Below are 16,031 nucleotides of genomic sequence, written 5' to 3'. Positions count from 1 at the left end.
CAGTTGCCTGATGCTCTGGCCACTACAGCCGTCGCCCTTATTGGAGCTCGGCTGTTGGGGATTTACTGATGACCCTTATCCATAACTTGCAGCTGAACCATGAGTGCAGCTCTGAGGTATAAGGCAGGATGTGGCAGGATCTGATTCCTTGGCATTTTTCAGGGTTCCTCTCTCACTACTTAATACCTGGGCTCCTGTCGGCATTCCTTGGCACATCCAACCTTCCCAGTGCCGCCCACCCCCTTTTCCCGGTTTTTGCCCATTAATCTGTAACCTGCTGTTTCCCGTCAGATGTGAACTCGTTCCAACAAACGACAAAATGGATCGATGACGTCAGGACGGAGCGAGGCAGTGACGTGATCATCATGCTGGTGGGGAATAAAACCGACCTCGCTGACAAAAGGTAAGACGTCAGCCATGATTGCAGCGGGGGCGTGTGGCTCGCGTGTCGTCTACGAGATTCTGTGACGTCATCGGCCAATAATAATTCAGCTTCTGCTGGGATCTCTGGCAGCAGGCAGTCTTTGGTAATCCTCTATGTCTTGTGATTGCAGGCAAGTGTCCATCGAGGAAGGAGAGAGGAAGGCCAAGGAGCTGAATGTAATGTTTATCGAGACCAGCGCAAAAGCCGGATATAATGTAAAACAGGTGAGGGCCGCCGTGAAATAGAGTAGGCCCATGCCCAGGGCGGCCTTTGATGATGGGCGGATTATATGTGCAGAAAAGAGGGGGGCTGAATGTGGGGACACAGGGGGTTGGGCGGGCACCCCGGTCCGCTAACCAAAACCGCATGGACCAGGGATCGTCCCGCCGAACGCCCGCTCTCCCTTTAATGTGGGCATAACGCTACTCGGGCAACACTGGGTGAGGGTAAAACAGTGTGGCAATAGTTTATTGAACCAAAAAACAGGCAGATAACACATAGAACAGTCCCAGCACAGTACCCAAGATGGCGCACATTACAGAGTCTCACCCTTCCACTGATTCACCGGGATAATGGCAGATGTTACGTCAGAACTTCCAAGGTTGCTACCCCACCTGTGGCACAGAGGGAGGTAATGACAAGAGTAGGAAGATGACCATCCATTCAGTCCATAAAAGGTAGAGTTGGTCCGAGGATCACAACCTGGCTTTTTATTATTATTATAATACATTTTTATAGCGCCATTTATTCCATGGCGCTTTACATGTGAATACGGGGCAAATATAGACAAATACAATAAACATGAGCAAAAAACAAGGTACATAGGTACATAAGGAGGGAGGACCCTGCCCACGAGGGCTCAGTCTGCAGGGGATGGGTGATGAAACACTAGGAGAAGGTAGAGCTGGTTGTGCGGCGGTTCAGTAGATTGAAGATCACTGCAGCCTGTAGGCTTGTGGGAAGAGGTGAGTCTTCAGGTTCTTTTTGAAGTTTTTTTGGTAGGCGAGAGTCTGATGTGTTGGGGTAGAGAGTTCCAGAGTATGGGGGAAGCACGGGAGAAGTCTTGGATGCAGTTGTGGGAAGAAGAGATAAGAGGGGAGTAGAGAAGGAGATCCTGAGAGGATCGGAGGTTGCGTGTAGGTAGGTACCGGGAGATCATGTCACAGATGTATGGAGGAGATAGGTTGTGGATGGCTTTGTATGTCATTGTAAGGGTACCGTCTCACAGTGGCACTTTTGTCGCTACGACGGTACGATCCGTGACGTTCCAGCGATATCCATAAGATATCGCTGTGTCTGACACGCAGCAGCGATCAGGGACCCTGCTGAGAATCGTACGTCGTAGCAGATCGTTTGGAACTTTATTTCGTCGCTGGATCTCCCGCTGTCATCGCTGGATCAGTGTGTGCGATATCTTATGCAGGGCCGCGCTTAGTAACCCGATGTTTACCGTGGTTACCAGCGTAAAAGTAAAAAAAAACAAACCGTACATACTCACATTCCGGTGTCCGTCAGGTCCCTAGCCGTCTGCTTCCCGCACTGACTGACTGCCGGCCGGAAAGTAAAAGCAGAGCACAGCGGTGACGTCACCGCTGTGCTGTGCTTTCACTTTACGGCCGGCACTCAGTCAGTGCGGGAAGCAGACGGCGAGGGACCTGATGGACACCGGAATGTGAGTATGTACTGTTTTTTTATTTTTACATTTACGATGGTAACCAGGCTAAACATCGGGTTACTATGCGCGGCCCTGCGCTTAGTAACCCGATGTTTACCCTGGTTACCCAGGGACTTCAGCATCGTTGGTCGCTGGAGAGCTGACTGTGTGACAGCTCCCCAGCGACCACACAACGACTTACCAACGATCACGGCCAGGTCGTATCGCTGGTCGTGATCGTTGGTAAATCGTTTTGTGTAACGGTACCCTAAGGGTTTTGAACTGGAGTCTCTGGGCGATAGGAAGCCAGTGAAGGGCCTGGCATAGGGGAGAGGCCGGGGAATAGCGGGGAGACAGGTAGATTAGTCGGGCAGCAGAGTGTAGGATGGATTAGAGTGGTGCCAGAGTGCTAGAGGGGAGGCCAGAGAGTAGGAGGTTGCAGTAGTCGAGGCGGGAGATGATAAGGGCGTGCACTAGTGTTTTTGCGGTGTCGCGGTCAAGGAATGAGCAGATCCAGGAACTATTTTTGCGTTTGAGGCGGCAGGAGGAGGCAAGGGCTTGGATATGAGGCTTGAAAGAGAGGGCAGAGTCGAGGATCACCCCGAGGCATCGGGCGTGTGGGACTGGGGAAAGTGAGCAGCCATTGACATTTTTGGATAGGTCTGGTGGAGGGGTAGACTGAGATGGGGGAAAGATGATGAATTCTGTTTTGTCCATGTTCAGTTTTAGAAAGCGAGCAGAAAAGAAGGCTGAGATAGCAGACAGACAGTGCGGGATTTTGTTAAGTAAGGAGGCGAGGTCAGGTCCGGATAGGTAGATCGGGGCGTCATCGGCATAGAGATGATACTGCAAACCGTGGGATACTATGAGCTGTCTCAAGCCGAAGGTGTAGATGGAGAAGCGTAGGGGTCCTAGAACAGAGCCTTGAGGAACACCGACATACAAGGGGTGAAGTGAGGAGGTGGTGTGGCGGAGGGAGACACTGAATGTCCGATCTGTCAGATATGACGAGATCCAGGATAGGGCCAAGTCTGTGATGCCAAGAGATGAGAGGATCTGTAGCAGAAGGGAGTGGTCCACAGTGTCAAAGGAAGAAGACAGGTCCAGGAGAAGGACAGAGTAGTGTCGCTTGTTCCTGGCAGTTAGTGGGTTCATTGGTGACTTTAGTTAGGGCAGTTTCAGTTGAGTGATGGGAACGGAAGCCAGATTGTAACCGATCAAAGAGGGAGCAGGAGGAGAAGTGGGAGGACAGTTCAAGATGGACGTGTTGCTCCAGTAATTTGGAGGAATAAGGGATAAGAGATATCGGGCGATAGCTAGACACAGAGGATGGGTCGAGGGAGGGCTTTTTGAGGATGGGGGTGATCTTGGCATGTTTGAAGGATGAGGGGAAGACACCTGTTGTGAGTGAGAGGTTGAAGAGGTGCGTTAGGGTTGGGATGAAGACCGTGGCAAGGTTAGGGATGAGGTGGGATGGGAGTGGGTCGAGCGTGCAGGTGGTGAGGTGTGATCTTGACAGGAGTGTGGAGAGCTGAGCTTCTGTCATGGTGGAGAAGCTGGTTTTGCAGGAGCAGGGTTGAGCAGCTAAGAGGGGCGTTGGGTGCTGTGGGCCAAAGCTTTCTCTGATCGTATCTATGGTTCAGTGATGGTCAATGGAGCAGAGGCATGTAACCTATTTTTAGACTTAGGGTACTGTCACACAGTGGCACTTTGAACGCTCCGACGGCACGATCCGTGACGATGCAGCGTCGCTTGATTATCGCTCCAGCGTCGTAGACTGCGGTCACACTTTGCAATGCACGGCGCTGGAGCGATAATTTCATGACGTAGTTGCGATGTAGAAGTCATACGGGACATTGGGAATATCGTGCACACCTTTGTTACACGCTGCGATCATGCCGCCACAGCGGGACACTTGACGACGAAATAAAGTTTCAAACGATCTGCTACGACGTACGATTCTCAGCGGGGTCCCTGATCGCAGTAGCGTGTCAGACACAGCGATATCGTAACTATATCGCTGGAACGTCACGGATCGTTGTAGCGACCAAAGTGCCACTGTGTGACAGTACCCTTAAGGTACCGTCACACTAGGCGATATCGCCAGCGATCCGTGACGTTGCAGCGACCTGGATAGCGATATCGCTGTATTTGACACGCAGCAGCGATCTGGATCCCGCTGTGAAATTGCTGGTCGCTGCTAGAAGGTCTGCACTATATTTGGTCGCTAGGTCGCCGTGTTTGACAGCAAAAGCAAGGATACCAGCGATATTTTACACTGGTAACCTGGGTAAACATCGGGTTACTAAGCGCAGGGCCGCGCTTAGTAACCCGATGTTTACCCTGGTTACCAGCGTAAAAGTTAAAAAAACAAACAGCACATACTCACCAGCGCGTCCCCCAGCCTCTGCTTCCTGACACTGACTGAGCGCCGGCCCTAAACTGAAAGTGAAAGCACAGCGGTGACGTCACCGCTGTGCTGTTAGGGCCGGAGCTCAGTCAGTGTCAGGAAGCAGAGGCTGGGGGACGCGCTGGTGAGTATGTACTGTTTGTTTTTTTAACTTTTACGCTGGTAACCAGGGTAAACATCGGGTAACTAAGCGCGGCCCTGCGCTTAGCAACCCGATGCTTACCCTGGTTACCCGGGGACCTCGGCATCGTTGGTCGCTGGAGAGCGGTCTGTGTGACAGCTCTCCAGCGACCAAACAGCGACGCTGCAGCGATCGGCGTCGCTATCGCTGCAGCGTCGCTTAATGTGACGGTACCTTTAACAAGTGTCCCTCATTCAGTATTTACATAAAGGGTAAGAAAAAAATCTGCTTTTGAAGTCAACAAACTGGCTCCATAACACAATGCAAAATTAGCATATCGGCAAACATCACTAGTGATCAAGGATAAGCGCACAATACAAGTCAATATTCCAGGCTTACACAAACAAAAGTCAGTTTTCTTGACCAACCAGAAATCAACACTTAAATTTTAAAGCCAACACACAGATAAGTCTATTGTTCTTGGTTTGCTAAAAACAGGCAGGTTAATTAAGATACAATGCTGTGTCTGCACACTAAACTCCTAGCTTAATCCCATCAAAGTGATGACATTCCATCCATCAGTCAAAGGCCAAAGCAGTCAAGAGGCTGGATGGGTGGGAAGTTGTCGATTCCACTCCCCACAGAGACTGAGGTTTTGATGAACTGATTAATTAAGAGGCTATTGCTGCAATTTTTTTTTTTTTTTTTTTTTTTTTTTTTAACATTAAATGTCTGAATCCTACCTGACCAGTTGCACCAACCATTCACATTGATGAACGCAGATTATTGCCGGTTTATCATCTTCTCCATGTAAAACCTTTCCTTTAATTCTCGCTTCTGAATGTTCCTGTGTCTTTCAGCTCTTCAGACGTGTTGCAGCCGCTCTACCTGGTATGGAAAGCTCACAGGACAAGAGTAAAGAAGACAGTATCCTTTTACCCAAGAATATAACTACTGTAAGGCCATGTGCACACGTTGAGGATTTTTCGCGTTTTTTTCGCTATAAAAACGCAAAAAAAACGCTAACATATGCCTCCCATTATTTTCAGTGTATTCCGCATTTTTTGTGCAAATGTAGCCTTTTTTTCCGCGAAAAAATCGCATCGCGGAAAAAAAAGCAACATGTTCATTAAAAATGCAGAATTGCGGGGATTCCGCACACCTAGGAGTGCATTGATCTGCTTACTTCCCGCACGGGGCTGTGCACACCATGCGGGAAGTAAGCAGATTATGTGCGGTTGGTACCCAGGGTGGAGGAGAGGAGACTCTCCTCCACGCACTGGGCACCATATAATTGGTCAAAAATAAAAGAATTAAAATAAAAAATAGTCCTATACTCACCCTCGATGTCTTCCCGCCTCACCTCTGCATGCTGCCGCTTCGGTTCTTATAGCTGCTGTGCGGTGAAGGACCTGTGATGACGTCACTGTCTTGTCGTGACCGCGACGTCATGGAAGGTCCTGCGCGCACAGCAGCTATAGGAAGAGGAACGGACGCCGCTGAGGAGATGTCTGGGTGAGTATAACCATTTTTTTTTAATTATTTTTAACCATTCTATCTTTTACTATAGATGCTGCATAAGCTGCATCTATAGTAAAAAGTTTGTCACACTTGTCAAACAGTATGTTTGACAAGTGTGACCAACCTGTCAGTCAGTTTTCCAAGCGATGCTACAGATCGCTTGGAAAACTTTAGCATTCTACAAGCTAATTGTAAAAAGCGAAAAAAACGGAGAAAAAACGCAAAAAAAAAATGTGTATTTCTTGCAGAAAATTTCCGGTTTTCTTCAGGAAATTTCTGCAAGAAATCCGGACGTGTGCACATACCCTAACACTGCACCTATGTACAAGAATATAACTACTATAATACTGCCCCCTATGTACAAGAATATAACTACTATAATACTGCTCCTATGTATAAGAATATAACTGCTATAATACTGCTCCTATGTACAAGAATATAACAACTATAATACTGCTACTATGTAAAAGAATATAACTACTATAATACTGCTCCTATGTACAAGAATAGAACTACTATAATACTGCCCCTATGTACAAGAATATAACTACTATAATACTGCCCCTATGTACAAGAATATAACTACTATAATACTGCTCCTATGTATAAGAATATAACTACTATAATACTGCCCCTATGTACAAGAATATAACTACTATAATACTGCTCCTATGTATAAGAATATAACTACTATAATACTGCTCCTATGTACAAGAATATAACTACTATAATACTGCCCCTATGTACAAGAATATAACAACTATAATACTGCTACTATGTACAAGAATATAACAACTATAATACTGCTACTATGTAAAAGAATATAACTACTATAATACTGCTACTATGTACAAGAATATAACTACTATAATACTCCTATGTACAAGAATATAACTACTATAATACTGCTACTATGTACAAGAATATAACTACTATATTACTGCTCCTATATACAAGAATATAACTACTATAATACTGCTCCTATGTACAAGAATATAACTACTATATTACTGCTCCTATATACAAGAATATAACTACTATAATACTGCTCCTATATACAAGAATATAACTACTATAATACTGCCCCTATGTACAAGAATATAACTACTATAATACTGCCCCTATGTACAAGAATATAACTACTATAATACTGCTCCTATATACAAGAATATAACTACTATAATACTGCCCCTATGTACAAGAATATAACTACTATATTACTGCTCCTATGTACAAGAATATAACTACTATAATACTGCTCCTATATACAAGAATATAACTACTGTAATACTGCTCCTATGTACAAGAATATAACTGCTATAATACTGCTCCTATGTACAAGAATATAACTACTGTAATACTGCCCCTATGTACAAGAATATAACTACTATAATACTGCTCCTATGTACAAGAATATAACTACTGTAATACTGCTCCTATGTACAAGAATATAACTACTGTAATACTGCTCCTATGTACAAGAATATAACTACTGTAATACTGCCCCTATGTACAAGAATATAACTACTATAATACTGCCCCCTATGTACAAGAATATAACTACTATAATACTGCCTCCTATGTACAGGAATATAACTACTATAATACTGCTCCTATGTACAAGAATATAACTACTATAATACTGCCTCCTATGTACAGGAATATAACTACTATAATACTGCTCCTATGTACAAGAATATAACTACTATAATACTGCCTCATATGTACAGGAATATAACTACTATAATACTGCCCCTATGTACAAGAATATAACTACTATAATACTGCCCCTATGTACAAGAATATAACTACTATAATACTGCCCCTATGTACAAGAATATAACTATTATAATACTGCCCCTATGTACAAGAATATAACTACTATAATACTGCCCCTATGTACAAGAATATAACTACTATAATACTGCCCCTATGTACAAGAATATAACTACTGTAATACTGCCCCTATGTACAAGAATATAACTACTATAATACTGCTCCTATGTACAAGAATATAACTACTGTAATACTGCTCCTATGTACAAGAATATAACTACTGTAATACTGCTCCTATGTACAAGAATATAACTACTGTAATACTGCCCCTATGTACAAGAATATAACTACTATAATACTGCCCCCTATGTACAAGAATATAACTACTATAATACTGCCTCCTATGTACAGGAATATAACTACTATAATACTGCTCCTATGTACAAGAATATAACTACTATAATACTGCCTCCTATGTACAGGAATATAACTACTATAATACTGCTCCTATGTACAAGAATATAACTACTATAATACTGCCTCATATGTACAGGAATATAACTACTATAATACTGCCCCTATGTACAAGAATATAACTACTATAATACTGCCCCTATGTACAAGAATATAACTACTATAATACTGCTCCTATGTACAAGAATATAACTACTATAATACTGCCCCTATGTACAAGAATATAACTACTATAATACTGCTCCTATGTACAAGAATATAACTACTATAATACTGCCCCCTATGTACAAGAATATAACTACTATAATACTGCTCCTATGTACAAGAATATAACTACTATAATACTGCTCCTATGTACAAGAATATAACTACTATAATACTGCCCCCTATGTACAGGAATATAACTACTATAATACTGCCCCCTATGTACAAGAATATAACTACTATAATACTGCCCCTATGTACAAGAATATAACTACTATAATACTGCCCCTATGTACAAGAATATAACTACTATAATACTGCTCCTATGTACAAGAATATAACTACTATAATACTGCCCCCTATATACAAGAATATAACTACTATAATACTGCCCCTATGTACAAGAATATAACTACTATAATACTGCCCCTATGTACAGGAATATAACTACTATAATACTGCCCCTATGTACAAGAATATAACTACTATAATACTGCCCCTATGTACAAGAATATAACTACTATAATACTGCTCCTATGTACAAGAATATAACTACTATAATACTGCCCCTATGTACAAGAATATAACCACTATAATACTGCTCCTATGTACAAGAATATAACTACTATAATACTGCCCCTATGTACAAGAATATAACTACTATAATACTGCCCCTATGTACAGGAATATAACTACTATAATGCTGCCTCCTGTGGCCGTGAATATGAATTGAATGTGGAGTGATGTTGAATTGCAGACACATAGGTTGAGAACGATGTTATTTTTGCGGTCGTATGATGGCCGCGCTGGAGATAGATTCCGGTTGAGCTGACGTTTCCTCTCGGATGATTCTTGTACTTGTGAGGAGCTCGTTATATGGCAGTAATTGGGGTGAGCTCTGGGTTGCGATTTGAAGCTTTTGTCTCGACCTCCCTGATTGTCTTGTCCTGGATTATTTTCCCTTTGCTGTTTTTGAGATTTTGTTCTCGCCCATGTAGTGGCGTGAAGAAAGCAGGCGAGGGGGATGGGCTTATTATGCAGGACATGAGCGTGGCAGCATTAATAATGCACTGGTTGCACATTGGTCTCCGTGTAATACCGCCTTGCATTTCCTTGCCACTAGGTGGTGCTGTTACAAAGCTCTTATGCAGTTGTGTGTGCTGAGCGAACATAGGTGGGCGTTTTTTGGGGGGGGTTTTTAGGCTTGATTTTTACCCTTTCATTGCATTTTCTTTAACCCGTTCCTCCCCAGTGATTGACGTCAGACTGGATAAGCCTCAGGAAGCTCCTGTCAGCGAAGGCGGCTGCTCCTGTTAATCTCCCGGTTCCTCCACGTCCCGTCTCCTCCATCGTCAGACATGTCACTACTCCTCCCGATCCTCCCAGACCCCCTCCCCCCGCTCTATTAACTCTTCATTAACCGCAGTGTGAATATGGGCTCACCCTTCTCACCTGTCCACCTCTGGTTCTGCGAGGATCGTTAATGATATATATATATATAAATCTATACAGCGTCTTCATAATGTAAATGAAACTAATGGCATCAAGGAAACAATCTGCCTGTTCTTGTTCACATCGTCCCTTGGTGAGTGGCGGTATTACAGGACGCCCGTACTTATGTACTACCTGGCGTGTGCGCCGATCTTGGCCCCGAAGACTCGCATCGATGGGATACAGCGCGTGCTCCCAGCGGACACTTCCATTTTATGGGCTGACCAGTAACCTCTCCGAGGTGCGAGGCACCGGCAGCCCCGCGCCTCAGCAAGGCATCTTCACACTAATAGCATAGACGGCCCCCCCACCTAAAATAATGGTCCGTCCCAGAAAATGGCAGCTTCCACCGTGCGCTGGGTTTGGTCATACCCGCCGTTGTCTTATATCGCAGCATGTCCCTGCTTCCGAGGTGTGAATTGCTGCTTTTCAATAGTTTTTTGTTTTTATTAACATAATTTTTTGTTGTTGTTTGTTTGTTTGTTCTTTTGATTTTTTTTAATTAAAATAAAGTATAAATAATGCACTTTGTAATGTGGCCAAGCAGAATCTTACCGTGCCGGGGGGCGGCGGAGGAGCACGGTCCTGACAATGAAACGCATGAACTGCCGCGTCCCGCCCGGGAAGTCCGACCGCCCTCTAAACGTACGTCGGAAGCTGCCGCCACCATGCTGCCTGGGGGGTGGGTGATATTCTCCCATCCCGCTTTGCCGGGGGTCTTAAACTTTTCTCTACCTAAAGCTGCTTTTTTTTTTTCTTTCTCATTTGGCATCATTTTCTTCTTTAGAGACATCCTGCAGTGTAAAGCATGGAGGATTTAATTCTACTTACAGATCTACACTTCATGCTATGTGAGTGACGAGTTGGGAACGTGCAGATCTCTTTAAAGAAACTGTTGCAATAGAGATGTGTGGGTGCAGGGATGGCAAAACCGCCATTCTTTACACTGCCGGCTACATCCAATGTAAAGATTAAAGGAACAAAATGCGTTAAATTGATTTATTTTTTTTTCGTTACGTATAGTTCAGCTTTATTTACAGAAGTTTACTCCCCTTTTATTATCGCAGCAATGAGGTCGGCAGTTCACAGCCGGCACGGGATTGGCGCAGTACAAGGTCTTCTGTCTGTCGTCGGCACCACTTGACTATGTTATTTCTCTTGGTATTAATAAAAGTCCATTTTTTCCATGGGTATAAGAGTATGTGCTCCGATATCTTCCTGAGGCTGATTACACGACTGTGCATTATATATATATATATATATATATATATATATATATATATATATATATATATATATATATATATATAATTTGTCTTAAAAGAACATGTACAATGACTGATACAATGAACCCCTATATACAGTAGATAACACAGGATTCACCATTCACAATAGGTGATGTCACAGCTCACCTCCTCCTCCTGTACAGTGACTGATAACACCTCTATATACAGTAGATAAAACAGGATCCACCATTCATAATAGGTGATGTCACAGCGCACCTCCTCCTGTACAATGACTGATAACACCTCTATATACAGTAGATAAAACAGGATCTACCATTCATAATAGGTGATGTTACAGCTCACCACCTCCTCCTGTACAATGACTGATAACACCTCTATATACAGTAGATAACACAGGATCCACCATTCACAATAGGTGATGTCACAGCTCACCTCCTCCTCCTGTACAATGACTGATAACACCTCTATATACAGTAGATAACACTGGATCCACCATTCACAATAGGTGATGTCACAGCTCACCTCCTCCTCCTGTACAATGACTGATAACACCTCTATATACAGTAGATAACACAGGATCCACCATTCACAATAGGTGATATCACAGCTCACCTCCTCCTCCTGTACAATGACTGATAACACCTCTATATATAGTATATAACACAGGATCCACCATTCACAATAGGTGATATCACAGCTCACCACCTCCTCCTGTACAATGACTGATAACACCTCTATATACAGTAGATAACACCGGATCCACCATTCACAATAGGTGATGTCACAGCTCACCACCTCCTCCTGTACAATGACTGATAACACTTCTATATACAGTAGATAACACAGGATCCACCATTCACAATAGGTGATGTCACAGCTCACCTCCTGCTCCTGTACAATGACTGATAACACCTCTATATACAGTAGATAACACAGGATCCACCATTCACAATAGGTGATATCACAGCTCACCTCCTCCTCCTGTACAATGACTGATAACACCTCTATATACAGTAGATAACACAGGATCCACCATTCACAATAGGTGATGTCACAGCTCACCTCCTTTCTGCAGATTAGAGCATGCCCACTTCATACTTCCATACAAGCATATTGGGTATGAGCAAGTCTCTTGCTGTTAATGTTCAGGTATTTATTTTTTTTAAATTACACCTTAAAGAAGAGAATATATTTAATATATAAATCAGGGCTGTGGAGTCGGTAACCAAACCGCCCACTCCTCAATTACCAGACAATTTGGAGACGTAGATATACATGTATGTAAGATACATCTGCATGTGCATATATGTTATTCTACCCAGATATTGATCTCCAACAGGAGGACACAGAGTCCTGGGGGACTTGAGTCTGGAGGGGGAAGACAACAAAGGAGTCTGAAGGGGGACGTAGGAATCCAGAGAAGGAGAGCACATAAGCCAGGAGAGGGACACAGGGGCCTGGTGGAAGATGACACGGGTCTGGAGGGGGAAGAAGGAGCCCGGAGGAGGAAGATAACAGGAGTATGAAGCGGGATGCCGTAAGAGGATACATGTCTGGAGAGGGGACACGAGCCTGGAGAGGGGACATGGACCTGGAGGGGGACACAGAAGTCTGGCAGGGGACACGGGCCTGGAGGGGGACACAGAAGTCTGGCAGGGGACATGGGCCTGGAGGGGGACACAGAAGTCTGGCAGGGGACACGGGCCTGGAGGGGGACATGGACCTGGAGGGGGACACAGAAGTCTGGCAGGGGACACGGGCCTGGAGGGGGACATGGACCTGGAGGGGGACACAGAAGTCTGGCAGGGGACACGGGCCTGGAGGGGGACACTGGCCTGCAAGGGGACATGGACCTGGAGGGGGGACACTGGCCTGGAAGGGGACTTATTTGAAGCCGTTTACTTCCTTCTATAATACAATGGTCAGATTTAGAGAAGGAGCAGGTGACATTGTGGTAAATAAAGAACACCTGGAATTATATGTGAACCAGGAAACCAGGAGGCGGTGTGCTCCGGAAAAAACACTATGGGCACACAACTTAAAGGGATTTTCTAGGATTAAGGATTTACTATTGCTTTTCTTAAAATCCCAGTAAATGATTCCCACCTTTTCCTTCTCTGCTTCTGCGTAGAGATGTCGATCATTGACCGGCAGGAATCACCGACACCGGCGGGCACTAGCGCACCGCGCACGCCTGGCACGTAGAGACCCGCACGGTAGGATTCCCGCATGTTCCCAACTTTCACACAGGAAAGAAGGCGGTGTACAGCTCCATGCAGCCACAGCCCTAAGGCTACGTTCACATTTGCGTTGTGCGCCGCAGCGTCGGCGCCGAAACGCACAACGCAAATAAAAACGCAGCAAAACGCTGCGTTTTGCGCCGCATGCGTCGTTTTTTTCATTGAATTTGGACGCAGCAAAAATGCAACTTGCGTCCTCTGCGCCCCGACGCGGGCGCCGCAGCGACGCATGCGGCGCAAAACGCAAGTGCGCCGCATGTCCATGCGCCCCCATGTTAAATATAGGGGCGCATGACGCATGCGGCGCCGCTGCGGCGCCCGACGCTGCGGCGCTGGCCGCAAATGTGAACGTAGCCTCACACAGGCGGGTTCTGAAATAGCGTCCATATGATGCCACAAATAAAGCCCAGTATGAGACCCCCAATGTGCAGTCCCCCACCCATGACACCACCCCCGCAATTTGTCCCAACAGTAACTCCATAAGTATTTATGAACTTTCCACAGTTCCCCCACTCAGTCTGATGTCCCCAAAGCTGAGTAGGAAGCCCCCACAGCACCCTATATACAATAGGCTGCCCCCCACATGATGATTCCTCCAAAGTGCCCACCACACATTATGATAAACCCATGCCCCCCTACACAGTATGATGGCCCACACAGCCCCCTGCACACAGTGTGATGGCCCTCACAGCCCCCCGCACACAGTATGATGGCCCACACAGCCCCAAGCACACAGTATGATGGCCCTCACACACAGTATGATGGCCCACACAGCCCCACGCACACAGTATGATGGCCCACACAGCCCCACGCACACAGTATGATGGCCCACACAGCCCCACGCACACAGTATGATGGCCCACACAGCCCCACGCACACAGTATGATGGCCCACACAGCCCCACGCACACAGTATGATGGCCCACACAGCCCCATGCACACAGTATGATGGCCCACACAGCCCCATGCACACAGTATGATGGCCCACACAGCCCCACGCACAGTATGATGGCCCTCACACACAGTATGATGGCCCACACAGCCCCATGCACACAGTATGATGGCCCACATAGCCCCACACACAGCCCCACGCACACAGTATGATAGGGCCACACAGCCACAGTATGATGGCCCACACAGCCCCAAGCACACAGTATGATGGCCCACACAGCCCCACGCACACAGTATGATGGCCCTCACACACAGTATGATGGCCCACACAGCCCCACGCACACAGTATGATGGCCCACACAGCCCCACGCACACAGTATGATGGCCCACACAGCCCCACGCACACAGTATGATGGCCCACACAGCCCCACACACACAGTATGATGGCCCACACAGCCCCACGCACACAGTATGATGGCCCACACAGCCCCACGCACACAGTATGATGGCCCACACAGCCCTACGCACACAGTATGATGGCCCACACAGCCCCATGCACACAGTATGATGGCCCACACAGCCCCACGCACACAGTATGATGGCCCTCACACACAGTATGATGGCCCACACAGCCCCATGCACACAGTATGATGGCCCACATAGCCCCACACACACAGAGTATGATGGCACTCACAGCCCCCCGCACACAGTATGATTACTAAGTTGGTGAAGTGAAGTGAAATATAAATTTAGGGGATCAAATAACTAAAAATTGTCATGTGCATATGTATTCACCCCTTTTGCTATGAAGCCCCTAAACATTTCTCGTGCGATCAATTCCATTCAGAAATCCCATGCTTAGTGACGGGACGTCCCCCTGTGTGCAGTCTAATGCCTCACGTCTGTCTTTACCTTCTCTGAAAGGCCACAGAGGCTGCAACACCATTAACAAGAGACACCACTAACCAAACACCATGAAGACCAAGGAGATCTCCAAACAACATCATGAAGACGAAGGAGATCTACAAACAACATCATGAAGACCAAAGACATCTCCAAACATCATGAAGACCAAGGAGATCTTCAAACAACATCATGAAGACCAAAGAGATCTCCAAACAGCATAATGAAAACCAAAGAGATCTCCAAACAACATCATGAAGACCAAGGAGATCTCCAAACACAACCATGAAGACCAAAGAGATCTCCAACATCATGAAAACCAAAGAGATCTCCAAACAATATCATGAAGACCAAGGAGATCTTCAAACAACATCATGAAAACCAAAGAGATCTCCAAACAATATCATGAAGACCAAGGAGATCTTCAAACAACATCATGAAGACCAAAGAGATCTCCAAACAACATTATGAAGACGAAGGAGATCTTCAAACACAACCATGAAGACCAAGGAGATCTCCAAACATCGCAATGAAGACCAAGGAGATCTCCAAACACCACCACCACGAAGATCAAGGAGATCTCCAAACAACACCATGAAGACCAAGGAGATCTCCAAACACCATCATGAAGACCAAGGAGATCTCCAAACAACATCATAAAGATCAAGGAGATCTC

At 45.6% G+C, this 16,031-nt stretch overlaps 1 protein-coding gene across 2 annotated transcripts in view; it reads left to right on the top strand.

The window, feature by feature from the left end:
- RAB6A (RAB6A, member RAS oncogene family) overlaps positions 1-11,271 on the top strand; it is a 30,239-nt gene extending 18,968 nt beyond the window's left edge. For both annotated transcript variants that reach the window (XM_077298779.1, XM_077298780.1), the window contains exons 5-8: positions 292-403; positions 555-648; positions 5,470-5,536; positions 9,837-11,271. In XM_077298779.1, the coding sequence (XP_077154894.1) occupies positions 292-403; positions 555-648; positions 5,470-5,536; positions 9,837-9,901 (338 nt within the window). In that variant the 3' untranslated portion in view covers positions 9,902-11,271. The remainder of the gene's footprint in view (positions 1-291; positions 404-554; positions 649-5,469; positions 5,537-9,836) is intronic.
- Positions 11,272-16,031: the final 4,760 nt, after the last annotated feature.

Source organism: Ranitomeya variabilis, chromosome 3 (assembly GCF_051348905.1).
Source record: "Ranitomeya variabilis isolate aRanVar5 chromosome 3, aRanVar5.hap1, whole genome shotgun sequence".
In the NCBI taxonomy this organism is placed as follows: Eukaryota; Metazoa; Chordata; class Amphibia; order Anura; family Dendrobatidae; genus Ranitomeya; species Ranitomeya variabilis.
This window is presented reverse-complemented; position numbering and strand designations above follow the sequence as displayed.